Below are 23536 nucleotides of genomic sequence, written 5' to 3' on the forward strand. Positions count from 1 at the left end.
AGAAGGTTGAGTAGTCACCTGATTCTCCTGTATCTGTTCCCACCCTGGGAAGACAGCCCTCTCAGTAGACCCTTCCCTTAAGGAGCCTTCATGAGACAGGAGCTCAACAAGGTGTGTATGCCTATAGTTCTCAACTTGGGAGGCTGAGATAGGAGGTTTGCTTGGAGTTCAAGGCCATTCTGGGGTACAGAGGAGGACCCTGTGTTGTGGAACTGTCTGGCAGTTATAGCTCTTGCCATCTTGAAGGAGAGCAATACAATTATCTACAGAAGACTGGGCCCTAATCTGTCCTGGAAATGGGAGAGAATGCCTGAGCTCCCCCCCCCCATGAGAGAGAAACTGTTACCACTCAGTGCCCACGGAGTGCTGCCAGGAACTGGAAAGGGGGTCTGGGGTCCTCTCATGCAAAACCCATTGTCTGGGCTGCTGCTTCCATCTCTGAACCCTTGGCCTGGGAGTCTTAGTTTCCACTGGAAGTGGGCAGAGAGGGTGAAGGCCCAGCACCCAGTAATCTGCCCCCAAGATCAGACCCACAAGAGTCCTGGGCTTAGTAGGGTATGGAGGCACACACTTGTAATCCTAGCACTTAGAAGGTAAGAGGGTCAGAATTTAAGGTTATCCACAGATAAATAAGGAGTTTGAAGTCAGCCAGGGGTACATGAGACCCTGTCTTAAAACAAAAAACGAGCAAGGCATGGTAACACATACCTTTAGTTCCAATACTCTGGAGGCAAAGGCAGGTGGATCTCTGTGAGTTCTAGGCCAGCCTGGGCTACATAGGAAGTTCCAGGCCAGTCAGTGCTACATAGTAAGACCCTGACTCAAAAAATAAAGCAAAACAAACATCAGGCTGCAGAGATAAAGCTTTTGTCAGGAAAGCATGGGACCCTGGGTTCCATCCCAGGGGCGTGGTGAGTTGATCCCCAGGCATGGTGGTGCACACCTGTATTCACAGTGCTGGGGAGATGAGATGGAGGTAGGCAGATCCCTGGGGTTGGCCGACCAGCCAGCTTAGTTAACCCAGTGACTTTCAGGTTCATTACACATCCACCTCCACTAAGAAGACAGGCAGGCTTGTTCCCTTCCTCTGTGCCTTTGGAACAAAAGAGCACAATGCTTGTAGCTCCAAATCTGAAGAAGCCTGTGCCTTCTAGCCCTTACCACCAAGGACTTGGACTGGGACATAATCCCCTCCTTTCACATAGATAGTTCCTTCTCACTTCAATCCTTCCCCTTCCTGACAACCGTTTCCCTCAGGTCCTTCTCAATAAAATTCTGACAGTTCCCTGTTGCTCAGATGCAAAACATGGGTGCCACCCTAGTTCTTCCCAACAAAGTCAAATTCATACTAGTCCAACCATTCGCCTTCCTGATTTCCCCCTCTTCCTTGCATCTTCCATTCTCTAAAGCACCATGGCTTAACAGCCTTCTCACTGGTCCCAGACTCTCAGTATGTTCCTCTCCTATGGTCAGAGAGACCCTGTGACCCCAGACTGTAGCCCTCCACTGCAGAAAATTTTTAACTTTTTCATTAGCTTTTTTTAGGGTGTGGAGAGATGGCTCAGTTGCTAAGAGAACTTGCAGCTCTTGTAGAGGACCCAAATTGCATTCTCAGCGCCCATGTCTGGTGGCTCACAACAGCCTGTAACTCCAGCTCTGGGGATCAGACACCCTCTTCTAGCCTCTATGGGCATTGCACATGTACATACCTACACACAGACCCAAACACATACATTAAAAAAAAAAGCCAGGTGTGGTGGCACACCTTTAATCCCAGCACATGGGAGGCAGAGGCAGGCAGATCTCTGTGAGCTCAAGGCCAGCCTGGTCTACATAGTGAGTTCCTGGCCAGCTGGGGCTACAGGGAGACCCCGTCTCAAAAAGACCAAAAATCTTAAATGTTTTGGTACCTATCTATATGTGAGTGCATGTGCCTGTGTGTGGAGGTCAGAGGACAACTTGCAGAAGTAGGTTCTCTCCTACCATGTGGGTTCTGGGGATCAAATTCAGGTAATTAGGCTTGGCAGCAAGCACCTTTACCTGCTGAGCCATGTCATCTGACCATAACTCCCCACCCCTTTTTTGTTTCTTTAGTTTTTTTTGAGACAGGGTCTCCCTGTAGCCCCAGCTGGCTGGGAACTCACTATGTAGACCAGACTGGTCTTGAACTCACAGAGATCTGCCTACCTTTTGACTCCTGACTGCTAGGATTAAAGGTGTGTGCCAAGATACGTTTTTTCTTGAAACAGCCTCACTTTGTAGCCCAGGCTGACTTGAACTTGAAGCAATCCTCCTACCTCAGCCTGCCAAGTGCTGGGGGTAAAGGCTTGAGTTACCACACCCGACTCTCCTCATGTTTTGAGCCCATTCATTCAGGATTCAGTATGTTTCTACTCTGTGCCAGCCACTGCTTCAGAGACCAGGGTGACAGCAATGTCTGAAACAAAGATGTCCCATTCTCCCTTTCAGGTTGTTATTTTTGGTAGGAGACAGACAAGAGAGCACAGAAATGAAGCAACATGTTAAATGTTGGTAAGGACTATGGACAGAGGTGAGGAGGCAATTTTTGTTTGTTTTGTGGTGTGGATGGAAGCTAGAAGCCTCATGTATGCTACGCAACTGCTCTACTGCTGAGCCCCTCACTGGGGGATTCTAGGCAGGTGCTCTACTATTGAGCCACAGCCCTAACCCCTTACTGAGAAGAAAGACGCAGGTGCTCTATCTCTAAGCCACACCCCTAACCCTCTCTGGTGAACTCTAATAGAACTCCCACATCTTCAGCCAAAGATGCTATTCTATATAAAGTAGTCAGGGAAGGGGGAAGGGGAAGGGCTTGAGGAGGAGGAGGGGGAGGGGGAGGAGGAGGGGGGGGAGGAGGAAGAGGAGTGGACATTCCTGCAGAGCTCTGCAGGAGAGGAGGCTGTGCATCACGGAGATGCCTAATGTGGGGAAAGTACAGTAGGCCATGATAGTACCTTACCAAGTGCTAAGGCCTGGAGGTTGACAGCATCCTACTGATGTGAGGGAGGAACAGCGAGGAGACCTGCACCCTAGGTGTGGAGTGGGAGACAAGCTAAGGAGGAGACACATCAGCATGTAGAGGATCTTCTGGGTCTGGTTGGAGCCCCAGGACTTTCACTGTTTTATTTATTTATGTTTTACTTTCCCTGGTTTAAAGCATGGGCAGGCCTAAAGAACAAAATGCTGTCCATTGTAGGAAAATTAATATTACTGAGTTCAATGAAAGAATTCAGATGCAGAAAAACAAATATATTTTCTAGATTGAGAAAGGAAAAGGGGGGGTGGAGAGATGGCTCAGCAGGTAAGAACACTGGTTGTTCTTGCAGAAGACCCGGGTTCGAATCCCAGCACCCACATGGCAGCTAACAACTGTTCATGACTCCAGTCCCAGGGGATCCAACAGCCTCTTCTGACCTCTGCGGGCACTGCACAACACAGGTGCACTTACATACATGCAGGCAATATACGCATATACATAAAATAAAAATAATAAATAAAATTTAGAAAGAGAGGAAAAGGGAGCTGGGCGTGGTGGCACATGCATTTGATCCTAGCACTCTTGAGGCAGAGGTAGGAGGATCTCTGTGATTTCAAGGCCAGACTGGTCTACATATTGAGTTCCAAGCCAGCTTGGGCTACAAGGAGACCCTGTCTTAAAAGGACCAAAAATTTTTTTAAAAATTAAAAAAAAAAAAAAAAGAATAAAAAAAGAAAAGGGGCTGGAGAGATGGCTCAGCAGTAAAGAGCGCTTGCTGCTCTTTCAGAGGACCTGGGTTCAGTTCCCAGCACCATACCAATGCCCTCTTCTGACCTCTGAGGGCATTGCACAACATGGGTGCACTTACACACATGCAGGCAGTACACTCATACATACACATAAATAATAACTAAAATAACTTTTAAAAAGGGGGGGCTGGAGAGATGGTTCAGCAGTTAAGAACACTGGTTGTTCTTACAGAAGACCTGGGTTCAAATCCCAGCACCCACATGCTAACAGCTCTCCATAACTCCAGTCCCAGGGGATCCGACAGCCTCTTCTGTCTTCCGAGGGTATTGCACGACACGGGTGCACTTACCTACAAGCAGGCAATACATGAATACACATAAAATAAAATAAATTAAAAAAAAAAGCTGGATGTGGTGGTGCACGCCTTTAATCCCAGCACTCGGGAGGCAGAGGCAGGTGGATCTCTGTGAGTTCCAGGACAGCTGGGGCTACAGGGAGACCCTGTCTCAAAAAGACCAAAAAGAGAGAGAGAGAGAAAACTGAGCTGGGTGTAGTGGCACGTGCCTTTAGTCCCAGCATTTAGGAGGCAGAGGGAGGCAGATCTCTGTGAGTTGAGGGCCAGCCTGGTCTACATAGCAAGTTCCAGGCCAGCTGGGGCTGTAGGGAGACCAGATCTCAAAAAAAAAAGAAAGAAAAAAAAAATCCCAGCACTCCAGAGGCAGAGTCAGGAGAAGCTCTGTGAATTCAAGGCCAGCCTTGCCTACATAGTGAGTTCTAGGCCAATCAAGGTTACACAGTGTCTCAATTGGGTGGTGAGGAGGCTGGAGAGATGGCTCAGTGGTCAAGAGCGCTCATTGCTCTTGTGGAGGGCCCACATTTGGTTCTTTCCTAGCACCCACATGATGGCTAGCAACCTCCTATAACTTCAGTTCCAGGGAAACCTATATGCTCTTCTGGCCTTCATGGGCATTGTCCACATGGGTGAAGTTATATACATGCAGGCAAGACATTCATAACATTAAAAATAAATTTTTGGGGCGGTCTTTTTGAAACAGGATCTCCTTGTAGCCCCAGCTGTCCTGGAACTCACTATGTAGACCAGGCTGGCCTCGAACTCACAGAGATCCACCTGCCGCTGCCTCCCCAGTGCTGGGATTAGAGGTGTGTGCCACCACGCCCGGCTATTTTAATTTGTTTTTTATTTTTTATTTTTTGGTGGTTTTGAGACAGGGTCACCCTGTAGCTCCAGCTGACCTGGAATCCACTATGTAGACCAGGCTGGCTTTGAACTCATAGACATCCTCCTGCTTCAAGGTGTATGCCACCATGCCTGGCCTTACAGCTGCTTTATTTATTTTTTATCTTATGTGTATGAGTGTTTTCAGAAGAGAGCATTGGACCTGCTGGAACTGGAGTTAGAGGCCAATGTTAGTCATCATGTGAATGCTTGGAACCAAACCAGGTTCTCTAGAAGAGCAGTAAGTGATCTTAACCACTGAGCCATCTCTCCAGTCCCTTAGGCTACTTTAAAAAGTGAAAAAAAAAAAAAAAAAGGGTGGGGTAGGGGGCTGAGAATATAGCTTCTGCCTAGCAGGCATGAAGCCTTGATTTGAGTCCCTAATGCAGGAGAAAAAAAAAAAAAAACCAGATACCCCCATGAGTGTAAAAGGGGATCATTGGGAGAAGGAAGTGGCTCAGTGGTAAGGCAAGCGAGTAATGGGGCAGCAGTGAGGGGTATGGTGGGTATGATCACAGTATATGGTTTTGAATATATGAAAATGTCATAACAAAACCCATTATTTTGTACAATCGGTATGTTATTTTTTAAGTAATAAAAATATAAAAACTAATAAAGGGCTAGGCTGGGCCAGGAGAAGTCAGGTTCCTACAAGCCCTTCCAGCTGTCCTTGACTTTGACGCCTCTGAGTCCTGAGCCCAAGAGGGTTCTGAGCAGAACAAGGAGGGATGTATGAGCTGACTCAGGTGTTCATGGGCTCCTGCCTTGAAAGGTTGTGGGGAACCAGATATGTTGACCCAGCAGCAATAAGAGGCTAAGGCTGTTGGACTGTGAGTTCCAGGTTAGCCAGGGCTACATAGTGAGATCCAGCCTGAAAGAGGGGAAAGGAATGGAAGGGAAGGGAAGGGGAAAGGAAAAGGGAAGGAAAGAAAGAAAGAAAAAGAAGGAAGAAAGATCCCAGTTCTTGGAAGGTTGAAGCAAGTCAAATCAGTGGTTCGAGGCTGTCCTTAGCTACAGTGAGTTCAAGGCCAGCCTTGGCTATGAGAACTTGTCTCCAAAAAACAAAAACAAGGGGGCTGGAGAGATGGCTCAGCAGGTTAAGAGCACTGACTGCTCTTGCAGAGGATCTGGGTTCGATTCCCAGCACCCATGAAGAAGCTCAGTACACAGAGGTTGAAGGATCACTGAGCTGGAAGCATGCAGCTGCCCTTCACTGGGATGAGCGTGATCTTGACAATCCCGTTTCCGGGGATCAGTTTTGAATACTATATAAGATGCCTGTTAATGTAGCACCATCATTTATGCCAATAAGTTTCCTTTCTTATTGTTACCCATCCCTGATACAGTGTTAGTCACTGGATAATTGGCCAGGCTTATCATGGTGTCTGCACAGTATAGGTACTCAGTGTTTGTTGAATGAATGCTGATAGACAAGTCTAAAAGAGTCCTCTGCCTTCCAGGCCTGAATTATTTAATTTTTTATTGAACCAAGAATTTCATACAGGGGCTGGAGAGATGGCTCAGCTGTTAAGAGCACTGGCTGCTCTTGCAGAGGACCTGGGTTCAATTCCCAGCACCCACATGGCAGGTAACAACCGTCCATAACTTCAATTCCAGGGGAATCCAGCCCCTCTCTGACCTCTATGGGCATTGCATGACACAGGTGCCCATACACACATGCAGACAATACACTCATACACATAAAAAAATAAAAAGAACTTCATACTATGTGTTTTGATTATGTTCCGACTCCCTCCCCCATCTTGATTCTCCTTTTTTTTTTTTAAGACAGAGTCCCTCTTACATAGTCCCAGCTTTAGGTAGCTAGAATGGCCTTGAACTCCTGACCATCCCAAGTGCTGGAATTACAGATGTGTGACCACTATGCCTGGCTTTCATGCTTGATTTTATTTGTTTGCTTTTTTTTTGGTCTTTTTGAAGCAGGGTCTCCCTGTAGCCCCAGCTGTCCTGGAGCTCACTATGTAGACCAGGCTGGCCTTGAACTCACAGAGATGCGCCTGCCTCTCCCTCCCAAGTGCTGGGACTACAGGCGTGCTCCACCATGCCCGGCCTTTTTGCTTGTTTTTATTATTTACTATTTATTTATTTGAGACGGGGTCTCCCTGTGTAACCTAGGCTGGCCTCAAACACGCCATCCTTCATCCTCAGAGTGCCAGGACTCCATGTACTAACACACTGGGCTTCTAGAAGAGAGTTTCACGCAGGGATTTGGGTCTATGTTCTTCAAAGCCAAGGCATGGTCTAGCACACACTAGGCACTGCATACACCCCTGTTACACCTGAACGGTCGAACGCGAGCACATTCCATTCCCAGGCAGGTTAAGGCCGAGGGCGAGCCCCGCCTTAATGAATCATTCATGATCTTGACCCCGCCCACACGATGATGACGCGCGCGTTCACGCGAGAGAAGCTCCGCGGCGGGGACCCTGAGCGGGGCGGAGGGAAGTGAGCTCTGCGCATGCGATGAGCGCCGGTGGGCGGGCCCGGCTCCTCAGGTGCGCGCGCGCGCGGGAGGGCGGTGGCGGCGCGGTGCGCAGGCGCGGCGAGCACACTGCGCCGGCGTCAGTCTTGGGCGGGCTGAAAGCAGCTGAAGCGGCGACCGAGTCGGAGGCTCCGGCACAGGGGCGGGCGCTGAGGCGGGAGCGGACCGGCTGGCGGGCGAGCGAGAGGCGGCGGGATGGTGGACTACCACGCGGCGAACCAGGCGTACCAGTACGGCCCCAGCAGCGGCGGCAATGGCGCGGGGGGCGGCGGCACCATGGGCGACTATATGGCCCAGGAGGACGACTGGGACCGAGACCTGCTGTTGGACCCGGCCTGGGAGAAGCAGCAGCGCAAGGTGCGCGGCCCGTGGAACAGGCCGGGCGGGATGGAGGGGGACAACCCCGGGGTGGGGGGAGGGGGCTGGAGGTCCATAGGGGCGTCCTGAGAAACAGTTGGCGGGACTGGGAGGGATTTGGAGTCCCGGAAGGGAGTAGCAGAGCTTGAGGAAAGCATTGGGAATCTGCAAAAAATACACAAAAAAATTGGCGACTAGACGGCAGGTATGGGAGCCCACGAAGGGGAATCGGAAAGGATGGCGGAGGATGGGGGAGGCCTCGGCGGGGGACCTGGGGTGTGTGAGATGATGGTTGGGGAGGTTTCAGTGGAACTGGGGTTTAAAGTGGGATTGTTTGGCCTGTGGAGGGCTTGGAAGAGCCCAGGCAAGCCATGGGATCTCGGAAGGGAATGGTGGGCCTGCGCAGTATGAGGGGCTTAGGAACCCCAATGTGGAGGTTTGGAGGGAGTGCCGAGAAGTCTGAAGGAGATTGGAATTGGGGGAGTTCTAAAGGAGAATGAGGATTCAGAAAATGTGACGATGGAGGCGGGGGCGAGGAAAGGTGCTAAGGCAGAAATTGGGAGCCTGTGAACAACACATTTATAGAGAGGGTGAGGTTCTTTGGGGTGCCCTGTTAAGGGAAAAGGAGAAACTCGGGCCGAGTTGAATGGGAGAGAACGTAGCATCTGTGGATCTTTTGAAGAAATTAGAGGTGGTGGGTTACAGGAGCCTGAGGGAAATGGAGTCTGGCAAGGTGGGAGGGTGTGGGAGCTGTCCTGGTGCATAATGGGAGGGAGGGTTGGTTTGGGAAGATGGAATTGTGATTAGAAAGGGCCTGTGAAGAGGGTTAGTTTGGAGAGGAAGAAGTGACAGGGACGGTGTTGGGAGTAGATGAGAGGATTCTAACGCAGAATGTATTTTCTGGTGTCATTTGGGGAGGGGGTGCACAGTAGTGAGGACAGGTCAGAAGCAGAGTAGGAAGCCAGGGGCGGTGATGTGTTGGAGGACAGTGCTCCAGTGTAGTTGAAAGGAAAGCTCAGGCATGGAAGAGAGGGCGTGAATGTGTGCAGGAAGAGCTAAAGAAGGGTGCCTTGAGTGGGTGTGTGTGGAGGGGTTTGGAAGTGTGTGAGGAGGGTGGGAGATGATTTAACTTAGAAGCAGTTTTCATGTATTTTAGAGATTGAGACTCTCCAGATTTGTTACATACTGATGGGGTTTGTGGCCTTGGACAAGACCCTTGATCTCCCAGGGGAGTGGGAGATTAGAAGAGCCCCTTCTGTGATTTCTGCAAAGGGGACAGCATGGAGTTGGGACTATGGGAGAGGGCCCTGAGGATGTGGGAGAGCCAGTTTGGCCCAGACCCTGGGGAATAGACTAGGAAAGGTGTTGGAAGGGTGTTGGTGCTGGGCATAGGCAGTTCAGTCTGGAGGGGAAGAGTGGGAGGAGCCACTGTGCCCTGGCAGACTGAGGTGGGGCCTGACATAACCTTGGCTAGATCACCAACGTCAGCTTATATTCCTTCATCAGTCACGATGGGGTGGAGGGTGGCATGGGGAGGCACCCTTTTCACCTTTCACCTTTCTACCTGAGAGTGGGTGTGTTGATAGGTGACGTACAAAAAATTCGTTGTGAAAAGGAAGGGAAGATCTAGTCTGGATGCCCAACAATAAATTATTGCCTGAGGCCATGCCAGGTTGGAAAAGGTTGAGAGTTACCAAAAGACTTGGAAAGTTGGGAAGGAAACAGGGCCACAGCATCAGTTTTGAGAGTGTCTTAGATTTATCTTCTTTAGGTGTTGGGGAAAGTGTGCCCTGACCCTTTTTTGTTGGGTGGTGGGAGTAGGGGACCCTCCTTTCCCATCCTCCACCAGTCTCCTGTGCCTCCTTTTCAGCCCTCTTTTCTGGGAGCTAGGGTGTGTGCTTAGAGCCTCTCCTGCCTGTAGACTGTGCTCAGGCACCAGAACCCCATCGATGCCTGTGTCATTCTTCCCTGCTCCTTCCAAGTTCCCTTTCTCCTCACTCTGTCAAGGTTGAGGCAATAGGTGGCTCAGTCACCTCCAAGAGCTGCTTAGAGTTACTGTAAGGGCCAGGTTCTAGTTTGCCTGCTTTATAACCTACTCTAGCAAATATTTACACTTAGCTGTTCTTTAGGGGAAAAGCATTGCTTCACCTCTGCCTCTGTGCCCTTTCCTGCAGGAAAGGTCCCTTGTGCCTCAGGGAAGGAGTAATGAAAGGAACACATCAGTTGGGGCTGCTTATCCCCTCTCTCCTTCTACAAGAGTCCCCAACCCCCAACAGGATGGCTAGGACTTTCTTTCCTTTTTTGTTTTGTGGTTGGGCTTTTTCTGGGTTGCAGTGTCACTTTGGGTGCATGGCAAGCTGCCTTTCTTGCCCCTCCAAGGCAGTCCTCTTGGAGAGTGGTAGTTTTGTATATACCTATTCACACACCCTAAAAAAAAATCTGCCCAGAACAGCTGAAGCAGGGGTTGGCCCAACCAAGTCAGGAACGTGTCTCCCTTTTACTTGGAAATCCTTTGCTCCGACTTCTAGGGGCCCCTGTACCCAAAGCATTATCAATAAGTAGGTTACCACAGGTTTAACATGGGACAGCCTTGAATACTCTCCTATGGGGGATGGAGAACTGGTCTGGTGTTGAAAAAAGTTTTTTTTTTTTACTAGGTTTATGATTAGGGTCCAGAGTGGCCCTGAATCCTAGGCTTAGGTGATCCTTGTGCCTCTGCCTGGGACTACAGGCCTGTAAGGAAATTCTTGAGCAATGAGCAACTAAGAGTCCTTAGTTCCCTTTCCTAGGGAAACTCCCATCCCGGTATTAATCTGGTCTGACCCTGCTTAGCCTCCAGGATCAGAGATAGGGTATATTCAGGGTAGTGTGGCTGTAGACCCCTTTCCTCACTTCTGAAATGGGCCTGGTTATTAGCCCCTGTTTTTGTGGAAGGGTGCAATCATCTCCTGAGAGTTAACTCCAGTCCTCTCCTCACAACAAGAGGAAGTGTCCTGCATGGAGCTTGAGTGATCTCTGGCATATCGTTATTGTTCGAAGGCCTCAGGATTTAGACCCTGACCAGCTCAGGCTGTATTAAGTGTGAGTTAATTATTTGAAAGTTCTGATAGTGTTTTGTTTTTCTGAAAGTAAGTCTTTTTTCATTTTTCTTTTCGGCTGATGATGGAGGCTCCCAAGTAGCCATCTGGTATTTTGCTCCATTATTCTAATTGCTTGCCTCTTAGGAGCTAGCTAAGACTAACAGCTCCTTAGCAGCTTTCAAAATTGAATAACATACTTTAAAAAAATGTAGCTAAACTCAGTTGTCCTCTAGAAATAAGAGTAAATATTAGAGGAAGCACATATACACCATGTGTGACCTCAGAGGAGAGGAGGCTACTCAGCTCCAAGTAGTCTGTTCCTTTCCTTATTCTGGAAAATGTGTGGTGTTCCTAGTACTCAGGACCTCTAGTCAGGAAGATCTTGAGTTCAGAGTTCAAGGCCAGCTCACATGGGCTACATGGCTAGGCCCAATCTCAAAAAGCCAGAAAAAGGAAAAGTTGCTGGAAGATGGGCAGGGAGATCCTGTTGTGGCCCTGGAGTGACCTAATCCTAGGCAATTCAGGGTGTGGACTAGGGGTTGCCTTTTACCTTTTGAAACACCCTTTCTGGTTCCGGCTTCTGAGACCAGCAGGGAGTCTCCTTTGGCTGACTCATCCTCCATTTGGAAGTCATGTTAAAAGCTTTCATTTAATGGCAGCCAATTGCTTGGTCTTGTAGGGAAAGTTGGGTAAAAGTTAGTGGAAAAGAATCCAGGAGAGCACAGCACCATAGTGCATGCCTGTCATCCCCAATGCTGGGGATGCTGAGGCCTTGTCTCAAAAAATCAAGAAAAAAATGTAGGCGTGAGGTGGCTCATGCCTGTAATCTCAGCACTGGAGGCTGAGGCAGAAGAATCATTGAAAGTTGGAGGCCAGCCTGGGTTACCTAAGCACATTCAAAGCAAGCATATGTAATTTAGTGGGACCCCTATCTCAAAACAAAGCAAACACACCCTGCCTGAACACAATGGTACATACCTGCAATTTCAGTTCCCTGGAGGCAGAGGCTAGACCAGAAACCAAATTCAAGGCATAGTTTTGAGGCTAGCCAGGGCTACGTAGCAAGATCCTGACTTAACAAACAGCAACACCAAAAAGCCCACCAGGAAATGAGGGTTGGCACAAGGGAGATGTCAGCTGGGAGGTCAGTTAAAATGTGGGCTCACACTTTTTAACGTACTCCCTTCCTCAGATGGCAGGGGTTCGGGGCAGAGTCTGAATTCCAGGTCTGAGCCTCTGAGGCAAGGTGAGGGAGTTCTGCCATTTCAACATCCAGTCTACTCATAGCAGACTTTGGCCAGACAGCACCCTTTCCAGATGAGCTGAGTGCACAGTACAAGCTGTCTGGCAGTGGTGTGTAGCAGATGACAGCCAGGGGGAGGGAGCCAAAAGAGCATTGATTTGGGAAGGCCCAAGGAATTTGAAGCCTTCAAGATGAACACTTTAGGCTTTTGCTACACTGATTTATAGTGTGCTGGGAATTGCACAAGCCTTTGACCAGATCTTACACTGCCCCCTACTTCTGCCTGTCTATCTGAAAGGGAGAGTGAGCGAACAGCTTGGTCAGGTTTTCCAAATAGAATAGAATAGCCAAAATATCAACGTGTTCATCTCCCCGTGCCCTTTGGCAAGTTCTAGGTCAGCGATGACTTGCTTTGTCCTCACTTCTTTTCCTCCCCGGACATGTTCTCAGCGCTCAACTCTTGCCCCTCAGTTTCCTTCCGTTGCCTTTATGTGTTTAGTTTTACAGAATAAGAGAAGTACTCGTGTTACCTTGTATAAGATTCTTCCTCTCCTTTTTTTTATGGAAATAAGAGGCAAGTGATAGCAAGTTGGTAATTCAATGGCCCAGGTAACTAAAACACTGACCTGGATAGTGAAAGAAGGTTTTATTTCCTGGGTAGGCTGAGAGCCCAAGATTAGTCTCCTTTCAGATAGGTTGAAACTTAGAAACATCAAAGAAGAGTTATAAGGAAACTTAGTTTTACAGTGTTGGCAGTGTAGGCGCCAGAATTTGTTATGAAGTGTCTGAAAGTGGCAGAGTAGCACTTAACTTTTCTTTAAGAAGGTTTATGGGTTACATTTTAGTCTGTAGCCTACGTATCAAGGAGTGTAAGGGTCAGAGAGAAACAGAACCATTTTAAATTCCAGCCTCTTTGAAAGAATGATCCCTCTTGGGAGGGAGGGGGTAAAACCTGCTGGCAGGGAGGGCAGGAGGAGTCTTCCAGAAATCAAAATCTCTGTATGTGTGACAGGCAAGAATGGCCTGACATGAGTATCTGGGGAGTTTTACCCAAGTAGCAGGCTCCCTGGGATTATAAAAATCCCAGAGACATTTATCTTGGTGTTGTGCCTTTTTTGGTTGTGTTTTTTTGGAGTCCTCCCCTCTTCGCTTGTAAACATTAGAGGCTTTAGCTTGGAATGCCACGCAAAGACTTTTGAGGCTCCTTGGTGGAGCTTGGTTGCTCTCTATTTAGTCTGAGCCACAGTTACTCGGGAAGAGGCCAGTGACCTTTTTAAAGACGTGATTTATTGAAATGCTATCTAAAAACCAGCAGATTGAATTTACTGGGGATTTGCTGGTTGCCACCTGTCGCTGTGCTGGCTCCAGGAATGACCCCTCCCCCACACTTCCCCTCCCCCTTCCTCCCCTTCCCCTGTAGTCAGGAGCAGTGGTTCCCTACACCTCTGCTGCCTCCTGAGCTCTGCCACTCTCGCTTTTACTTTATGTAGTTAATAACTTTTTAAGTTAATTTGAAAATTTTCACGTTTTAAAAAAGAAATCAAAAGCTGGACACGGCAGCGCATGCCTGAAATTCCTGTACTTGGGAGGTTAGAGGCAGAAGGATAAATGTTAGAAGCCATCCTCTGCTACATGATGAGTTCATGACCAGCCTGGGCTACATGAGGCCCTGTCTCAAAAACTTAAAAACTTTTTTAAAAAAAGAAAATTGATGTGGTACATGGAAGATTCTGTTTCCTTGGCCATAATAAAAGGAAACTGAAAAAATAAAATGAGAACAAAAGAAGGCCAGTGAGGTCCTGCTCCTGCGGAAGGCTCTGGCCCAAGGCCAGTCCTCTTTCTTTGTTAAGAGACTGGCAAATGTTGGTGGGGCAAAAGAGATCCATGTGGCAAGAGACCCTCTCTGAAGTCACCAGGATTACAAGTGAATCAGAGAGGAATAACTTCAGTACACTTCAAGTTGAACAGAGGATGTGGATAATTCTGAAAATCCCTGTTGCCTGCCACACTTGGAAAAACTGTATCTCATTGACCCCAGGAACTTTTCCGGAGGTGGGCAGAGCAGTGACTCACCCAGGGACACATAGTCCTACCACGTTTTGCTCATGATTCGATGATACTGATTCATCTTCGTTCAATCCCCATCTTCCCTTTTTTTTTTTTTCTTTTTGACGCAGGGTCTCAAATAGCTCAGGCTGTCTCTAACTCATTATTGTAGCTAAAGATAACCTTCAACCACTGATCCTCCTGAGCTCTGGGTAGTCCATTTGTGCACCACCATACCCAGTGTATGCCGTGCTCCGGGCTTTGTGCGTGCCAGGCAAGTACTCTACCACTGAGCTCCATCCCTAGGCCCCCTTCCTGTCTTTTTTGAGTCAGAGTTAACCCCAACTGACCACAGACCGGGCATTCTCCTGCCTTTGCTTCCAGAGCTTTGCGATTATAGGCCTACACTACCATACCTGGCCATGTTGTAAGTGTAAGGATGTGGGTTGATCGCTTGCCTGCACTCAGCTTCTCTTTAAGACTGCAGTTTCCTTAGACTTATATACTGTCAATCTGGTCCTTTACAAATAAAGTATACTGCCACCCTACCTGAGCATCTGAACTCTGCATACTGAAAGGAAAATGGTGTCCTCCTGCTGGCTTAAAGGCTTGTTTAAATGTTCTTCAAATCTCAGGGCAGAACAGATCCTTTGTCTTCAGTGGAACTATGGACATGGGGTAGTAGTAGTTGGAAGTGGCGGTTCCTGCCCTGAGGAACACAGTGAAGTCATCTTGGGAAATGTCCTTGTGATGGTGTCACAACCACTGAATGGGATGCTGGAACAGCAGCAACACAATAGCTTTTGTGTCTTCGCTGCAGACAGAGAAAGGCGACACAGTGGTTTGTTTTATGCTCTTTAAAGTTTTCCCCCAAAGGTGTGGGGCCGAGTGATGTCTGTCGCTGGCTTTCTAGTGGGTTTTTCTTTCATCTTTTCCCCCGACTTACTGATGGCTCTTGAGTGGGTGGAAGCCTCAGTCTCCGTAAATCTTAGGCAGCCAGACTAGCTTACTCCTTCTTGGTGTCTGAAGGAAGGGCATTTGGTTTGTTAAATCTCCAAAATGCCCAAGGTGTAGGGTTTCTATAGTTCATTTACCTCACAAGCAGCAGTCTCTGATTGAAGTTCCAAGAATTCTTCCCAACAGCACTCTAGGATAAGGGCAGAGCAGGAAGTGAAATGGAGTCCTCCCCCACCCCTTCCCCACCATGTCTATGGTAAGGAGACCAGTTTGGGGTTAGGAACATTATGGGGGAAGCTTGCAAGTGATTCAGCAGCCAGCCATTCTGGGAGGTTACTTGAAGGAGTGCCACACTCTGGAAGAGTTATCTATTGAATGACCTCACCAAGGCCCAAAGGTAGTGCTGGAAGCTGACTCTAGTCAGGGCTTGTGTGTGTGTGTGTGTGTGTGTGTGTGTGTGTGTGTGTGTGTGGTTTATGTGTATATATGTGTGTGTGCACATGCTTAAAGATTAGCACATGAATGCTTTGTGATCTGACTAAATCTGGGTGTGAATAGAAGGTATTGAGTTGTTGTCACCATAGAAACCTAGTCTGCTTACTATTTGGGGGGAGGAGTGCCACTGTACCCAGGGGCCCCTGGGCAGGAAAAGATGCTGTCAAGTGGTCTCACAGGAAAGTGTCCACATGTGGTGCACAGTGGCCATGCTAGGCAGAGGCAGAGGGGCCTCTGTTCCCTGAGAGATTGGACCAGCCTACTTGGTGAGTGCTGTGCACAGCAGCTGGTAGCTTTGCAGCCACCCCAGGGTCCACAAGCTTTTTCTTTAGGCATTTAGGGTTGGAATTTCAGCTATGTGACTTTATTATTGCTGCAGTGCTGAGGGTCGAACCCAGGACCTCATGCATGTTAGACAGCTCTCTATCCCTGAGCCGCACTCCCCCCAGCCCTCTGTGTGAGTGTCTGCATCTTTTGCCTGCTTTCACAAACACAAATTTAAAATTTCGAAGTTTCCATCAAATCCCAAGAGCAAATAACATTTAAAAAAAAAAAAACAAAAAAAAACAAAAAACTCCACATCCTTCCAAACTCTGAGAATAAATAAATTTCTCCCTCTTTCCACCTCCCCCTCTTTCCTTCAAGGTGCATGGCTTCCATTAAAACGTATGCCTGATGAAACTATTAAATGCTTTCACAAAGTGCTTCTTTGGCTGTTGCCAGCCTGACTTCCCATTGGGAAGGGTCAGGTTTTGTTAGTTGTTTGGTTTTTTTACTTTCTAAGACTTAACATGATCTTACAGTTCTGGCCTATGAAGTAAACCCAGTTTTAAAATTCAAAATGTCTGGAAGCAGTGACTTGCCAGGCTGGTTCAAGGGCAGTCTGATGGATCGGCCTCTCTTACAGGCTGTCTCCTAACCAGTCGTGATTCTGATTTTCAAGTCTTGGAAGGTGTCCAGACAGTAAACATCTCCAGGATTGTAAGGCAGTTACTGTTTTTTATTTTTTGGTTTTTTTTTTTCTTGGACCATTTGAACTTTGCTGCCAGGACTGTGTTAGATTTGACTTTCTGTAAAACACAGCAGACTGTATCAAGATGTCTTTTTCAGAGATGTCGTCTAGTCACCTAGCCCTGTGGCTCTTGGTGGGGTGGTTAGGAAATGCCTCCACTATTAGGGGCAGGCCTTCCTGACCACCGTTTTTTTTTTTGTTGTTTTTTGAGCTAGGGGCTTACTATGTAGTCCTGATTGGCCTGGAACTATGTAGGCCAGGCTAGCCTTGAATGCACAGAGATCCTGCCTCTGCCTCCCAGTTCCCACCACCATCCTTAGCCTTGGTCACTTAAAACTTTTTTTTTTTTGGTGGTACTAGAGATTAACTCCAGGGTCTCATGCATGCCTAGGCACACACCCTACCTCTGCCACATCCCTAGCCTGCCAGTCTCCCTCTTCTTTTGAGACAGGATTGCTACATAATTCAGGCCAGCCTCTTAACTAGAGGCAATCCTGCTTCAGCCTCCTGAGTGCTGGAATTGTGGGTCACCATGCTCAGCCTTTAGAACTTAGTGATAAGGGCCAACTCATGGAAGGAAATTTAATCATTGAGAGTTGTGGACCAGTTTAAGGATGACTGGTTAACTGCTCTTGGTCCAAAGCTAAGGAAAGTGCAGAGGAGACATTTGGCATCTACTGCCACACAGAAGCACCATGAGGGAGCAAGCTTTGACACAAAAAATAGAAGACCCACAGCTCATGAGTTCTGATCAGCTACCTTAGACTTGAGAAAGTTCTGGGCTTCTTTGATAAACAAGCTCCAGGCAATCCTTGCCAAATACGGCCTGTTCTAAGGCTGTAGGGTTAGCCTAGGAAAGAACTTTTTTGCCTAAAAATAAATGCATGTTCCTATCAAACATTCCAAGCATAGTTTAAACATGAGATTTCTGAGGAGCAGTTCAGGCTCTAATGGGTTCATTTTTGTCAAGAGTCCAGGGTCTTTGGGGACTGAGTTTGGGGATTGGTCAGTGGCCACCAAAGAAGTCAAAAGACCAAATGCAAACCATCTTCAATCTCATTTCTGTGTTCTTAATCTCCTTGGAGGTTGGTGGGGAGAAAGATTGTAAACATGTACATAAACAAGGGACTGGGGAGAGGCTTAGTGGGTAAAGTCCATGCTGCATAAGTATGAAAATTTGTGTTTGGAGCCCCAGCACCCCATGTAAAAGTCAGGCGTGACAACAAGTGTCTAACACCAGCCTGGGGAGTGAGGGTGGGTTGTGAAGGTGTCAGATTTTGGGGGCTTCTTGGCCAGCTAACCTAGCCAAAGTGAAAAGTTCCAGATTCAGTGAGAGACCCTGTTTCAAAATAAAGTGGAGAAGCAATTGAGGAAGAACCTTCGATGCTGGCCTTTGGCTTCTACATGTGCCAGCACAGGAGTACCACACACATTCATATATCACATACAGAATCAACAAGGGAATTTCAGATTGGATTGCCTGCTATAAATGAATGGCAGTTCACATTTTGTTCTGTGTAAGGCGCTTTTGAGTGCTTTGTTGGACTGATTCAAGTGATCCTATGAAGTAGGTTTTACCCTCACAGCACATGTACAGCAGTGGACTAATGGGTTTGGCGTGGTGGCGTACACCTTTAATCCCACCCCTTGGAAGGCAGAGGCAGGTGGATCTCTGTGAGTTCAAGGCCAGACTGGTCTGTATACAGAGTTTCAGGCCAACTGGGAGCTAGAGGGAGACCGTGTCTCAAAAAAAAGAAAAGAAAACATTCTGTTCATGTCACACAAACAATATAACAAGGTAAGAAAAGAAGCCATGGGGGTTTAAGCCGGTTTTGAGCATAGGACTGGCTACGCTGTAACCTAGCCATCAGGAATGGTTCTGGAGGAGGGTGGCAAGGGAGATGTGCTTTAGCTGGAGGGAGGGCCTCTGAAGAGGGCCCTTTAGCTGCTTCCTACAGGGGGAATCTGTATGGGAAGCCAGTGAGAAGAGGAGGAAGGCCAGGATGGTCAGAGCTGTCTTAGAGTTTATTTAGTCTTCTGAAATGCTGCTGAGGTTGAGTCCTATGGGGAGGACCCTCATGCTTCCAACACTCAGGCCCTACAGCCCTTTTCTCCCTGGTTCCCTGGATAGGCCAACCTAGAACTGACTTCTAAAGTGGGAACCCCCTAACTGCGGGACAGTAAAGCAGACAAAGACTTCAGTTATCTCTGATCTTTGCAGCAGCAGGTACCTGTGTTTGATTAAAGCCTGGGTGACCAGAGCCTGTGCCTGTGCTTTGTAGTGTAGCTCTCTAAGCCTAACATCCACAACATAAAGCTCCAGATCCCTTCCAGTCCCTTGTCACCAGGGCATTTATACCTGGAGAGATGCCACAAACCATTTTTTTTTAAAGATTTAAAAGAAAATTTTGATCTCTTTGAAACAGGGTCTTCCTGTAGCCCCAGCTGGCCTAGACTTGCTATGTAGACCAGGCTGGCCTCTCTCTCTCACAGAGATCCTCCTGCCTTTGCACCCCAAGTGCTGGGATTAAAGGTATGCACCACAGTGCCTGGTTTAGATTTATTTATTTTTATTTTATGTATGTGAGTGTTTTGCCTATGTGTATGTAAGTTGACTGTGTGTACAGTGCCCTCAAAGACCAGAAAAGGGCATTGGACCCCATTGAACTGGAGTTATAGACGGATGTTAGCCACCATGTGGGTGCTGGGAAGTGAACCCAGGTCCTCTGCAAGAACAGCAAGTGCTCTGAACTGCTGAGCCATCTCTAGCCCTATTTAAAAAAAAAAAAAAATTATTTATTATTTTTATTTTATGTGTATGAGTGTATTGCCTGCATGTAGGAAAGTGTACCCATATCATGCAATGCCTCAAAGGGACAGAAGAAGCTGTCAGATCCCCTGGGATTGGAGTTACGGACAGTTGTTAGCTGCCATGTGGGTGCAGGGATTTGAACCTGGGTCTCCTGCAAGAAAAATCAGTGTTCTTAACCACTGAGCCATCTCTTCAGCCCAAGCCCCATTTTTTTTTTTTTAAGTGCTGAATCTCCCTTTGAATTTGGAAGGCTGGTTTTTGTTTGTTGTTACTATTATTGGCTTTTTCGTGTTTTGTTGTTTTTGTTTTTTGAGTAGCCCCAGTTGGCTTTGTAAACCAGGCTGACCTCAGTCACATAGAAATCTGCTTTCCTTTGCGTCCCAAATACTGGGATTGAAGACATGATCCATCAGAGCCGGTTATTGGCTTTTGTTTGTTTGTTTGTTTGTTCGTTTGTTTGTTTGAGACAGGGTCTCCCTATAGCCCCAGCTGTCCTGGAACTCACTATGTAGACCAAGCTGGCCTGGAACTCGGCAGAGATCTGCCCGCCTCTGCCTCCCTTGTGCTGGGATTAAAGGCGTGCGCCACCATGCCCAGCCCGAAGCCTGGTTTTTAAAATGGCTTTTCCTCCTCTTCCATCTATTTCCATCTACTCCTCCTGTTTTCTTCTGGTCAAGTGGAACCAGGGCTGCTCTAGTTCAGAAAAAGAGACAGACCTTCCCAATTCTCTCTCAGCACTCTGCTTTTCCCCACCCAACTGGAATTCAGTGCAGGACTTTGTGATTTTCATTGGGTTCAGCTTGTCAAACTAGTATGACTTGCTCAGGGAGGGAGAAGCAGAGAGCTTGGGGGAGCTGGTGAACAGGCTGCTTCTGTGCACACAGCACCCAGCATAAATTAAGTTCCTGTATCCTGTATGAGCATTTGCCCTGCCCCGCCCTCCCTTGCAGAGAGATCCTACAGCAAACATCTCCCTGTGGACAGAAACTGAAGCAGTGGCCGAATCCCAAGGTGTCTGGTCAGCTGCTTCAGCTGGAAAGAAGATGGCGTCGGATCTATGCTCTAGACAGCATACCCATGTGAACTTGTTACATCTTTTAAGTAGCTGTACAGCAAGCTAGATAAGTTGTATGTGTTTATCTCCATCCCTCAAATGTGAAAATAAAACTTCCTCCTGATAATTGATTTGTAGTGGGCAAAAAGGGGCCGGCATGTCAGATTCTATTGAGTACCTCCCCTCATTTGGGCTATAGCTGTGGTTTCCACAGTGGGTGGCTCATTATGCATTTATGCTGAGCTGAACCTGCTCCAAGTTGTTGCTTCAAATGAAAAGACTTTCTTGGGAGGGGAAAGCTGTGTGTTTCATTACTCTATAAAGCCAAGGACAGTCCTTTGAATGTTGCCACTTGGGCAATGGGATGAGGGACGGCTGACTAGAATGAGTCTGCATCTTATAGCCAGTCAGCTTCTTGTGTAACTTGAGTTGGGACTTTGTGGGCCCCGAGTCCAGCACTCAGGTAGAAATATGACCGCTAGGGCCAGACAACAGCCCTTGCTGGGCCCCTCTGAGGAGCGAAGCTCCGAGCTGAGCCTTTGGTGTAGGAGAGAAACCGGAGACAGGACCCATGCTCTCCAGGAGCACACAGTGTAGTGGGGAGAGAGCAAAGCCACATGAGACCTCAGAAGGACTCTAAGCAGCACACCGACAAGCCCTCCACACTCTATCTGTGTCCCAGGAGAGCAAAGAGTGAATAAGGGCAGGTGGGGTCAGCCATGGAAATTTTCATAAAGGAGGTGAGTGTGCAGGGGTGACTCTGCCTCAGCTATGGACAAGTTCCTGGGGGCAGGTATTAGAGGGTCCCGCATCATAGCTACCTCTTCCAAACAGTGCTTTTCCTGGTAAGTGTTATTTTTGGGAGCTCCAGGTTTGAGGGGAGAGGTGCCATGTTGTACCTTAGCCATCCCTGGTACCCCCTGACTAACAAGAATTTGGGCTCTGAATTCAGGTCTACCTGTGGTCTTGTTACTTTTATAGATGTAGCAGGTGGCCAGACCCAGGTAAGGATCTGCTCTGACTCCCCCCACCCCTCTTTTTTAAGTTTAACACTATCCTGGAGTTTACTATGTAGCTGAGGCTGGCCTCCAACTTGTAGCAACCATCCTGCACACATTTCAAAGAGGAACAGGGAAAGCCAGGTTAGGTGGTGCATACCTGTAATCCTAGCACTTAGGAAGTAGAGGCAGGATTACCAGTTTAAGGGCATTTTCACTTCATAGTGAGATCCAGCTGGACTACATGAGACTGTCTTACAAAAAAACAAAAACAACAAAAAGCCCAACCAAACCAGGGAGAGACACATTTTTTTTTTTTTTTTTTTGGCTTTTTGAGACAGGGTCTCCCTGTAGCCCCAGCTGGCCTGCAACTCACTATGTAGACCAGGCTAGCCTCAAACTCACAGAGATCTACCTGCCTCTGCCTCCTGAGTGCTAGGGTTAAAGGCGTGCCCAATCACACCTGGCTGAGAGATACCTTTTGTATATTCAGGACTGCACACTGCCACCTGGTGTAGATAGGTACTCACTCTGGGAACTGATGTCCTGAGTGGTAATTTCAGAGCTCAGTGGGGCCTGTCCTCGTAGGCTGACTAGTGGACTGTGCCACAGGTGGTATGCTAGCCCTTCGATGCCCAGAAGTGCTCTGCCCTAAGAGATTATTACCTGCCCATCTAAACTTCCAGGTAGGTGCCTGTTATAGAGCTGGCTTGTGGAATTTGAGATCCCATTCCCAGGAAACACTTTACCCTGTTTTTTTTTGTTTGTTTGTTTTTTAAAAGGACTTAAGTTGCTCATGGCCAAATGTCTGATTCAGATACTGACTGTAGTACCCTTGATGAGCTTTGACAAATTGACTTCTTTGGCTCCTGTGTGAGATATGGCTAGTGTAGCTTGCTTGTGCCTTTCCTTGTCTGTGTAGTGTCTTCCACCTATAGATGATGCATGAAAACCATACTTCAGCTCAGCTCAAGCAGGGAGGACTGCAGTCATCCAGTAGAACTTTGTCTCCATCAGTTCATCTACCTGGGATCAGTAGGTCTGCTGTAGGGGGATCTGGTGACGGTGGTGAAGGTGGCAAGTGCCACTGGCCCTGAGCTAATTTCAGTAGTCTGGTGCCATTAGGGGCAGAGGATGAAGGCTTTTAGCACAGCCAGTTTCTGTTTCCTTTTCTATCTATTCAGGCATCTAGTCTGGAGCTACTAGACAGCCTTTATAAGGTGCCTCTCCCCTTTATGGAAGGCAGAGAAGTTAGGGAGGTGAATTTTCTATGAGAATGGGACCTGGGGTTATAATTGCTTGTAGGTGGGGAGTATATTGATTGCTTCAGCCCTGTTTTGGGAGAGATTTCTGGGGCAGAAGTTGCAGAATATTCTTGTATGAGCCAGGAATAGTGGCATATACCTGTAATCCTGGCCCTTAAGATGCTGAGGCAGGAGGATCCCAAGTTCAAGGCTACATGGGCTACATAGTGAGACCATATTTCAAAAAGAAAATTTATTGCACGAACACAGGCTCTGGTGGAGATGCTTGTCAGCATGTGGGTTAGTCGATAGCTACCAGCTCTTTACCAGACACAGGTGGCAGCTCAGGTGACACTGGGATTCAGGCTACCTCCTGGCCTCGGCATCTGCAGGAGGCAATGCTGAGCTGAATGCCTGTGGGGGGCATTTCTGGCATTCTACGTCCACACTTTATCCTGGCACCTTGGAGGGGGTGCTCAGAGCTGGTCTTTGGTGGGAGTCAGACTTGGATTCCACACCCACCCCTGCCACCTCCCTGTGACCTGCTGGAAGGGGCATTCCTTTACCTCACAAAATGACTGTGAGGATTAAACGAGTGCACAAAGCATTTGGCACAGAGCCTGGCACATTGTAAGTGCTCAGTAATTATTTCAGCGGCTCCCATCCTGCATCCAGGTGGGCTCCACTGCTCTGGCCTTCTCTTCAAAGAGGTTGAAAGGGCTGAAATGTGCAACGCAGTGGAAAACCCAA

The 23536-nt window shown here is 48.0% G+C and overlaps 1 protein-coding gene across 5 annotated transcripts in view; it reads left to right on the forward strand.

Annotated features, from left to right (window-relative positions):
* The first annotated feature begins 7555 nt into the window (after positions 1-7555).
* The window catches only part of Actn4 (actinin alpha 4), a 69523-nt gene continuing 53542 nt past the window's right edge, over positions 7556-23536 (forward strand). For 2 of the 5 annotated variants that reach the window (XM_008853921.3, XM_008853922.2), the window contains exon 1: positions 7684-7845. In XM_008853921.3, coding sequence (XP_008852143.1) covers positions 7684-7845 — 162 coding nt within the window. Of the gene's footprint in view, positions 7846-23536 lie in introns of all 5 variants that reach the window. The other 3 variants (XM_008853924.3, XM_008853920.2, XM_008853923.2) reach the window with 3 other exon arrangements.

Source organism: Nannospalax galili, unplaced genomic scaffold, assembly GCF_000622305.1.
Source record: "Nannospalax galili isolate Female #2095 unplaced genomic scaffold, S.galili_v1.0 scaffold886, whole genome shotgun sequence".
NCBI classification, from domain to species: domain Eukaryota; kingdom Metazoa; phylum Chordata; class Mammalia; order Rodentia; family Spalacidae; genus Nannospalax; species Nannospalax galili.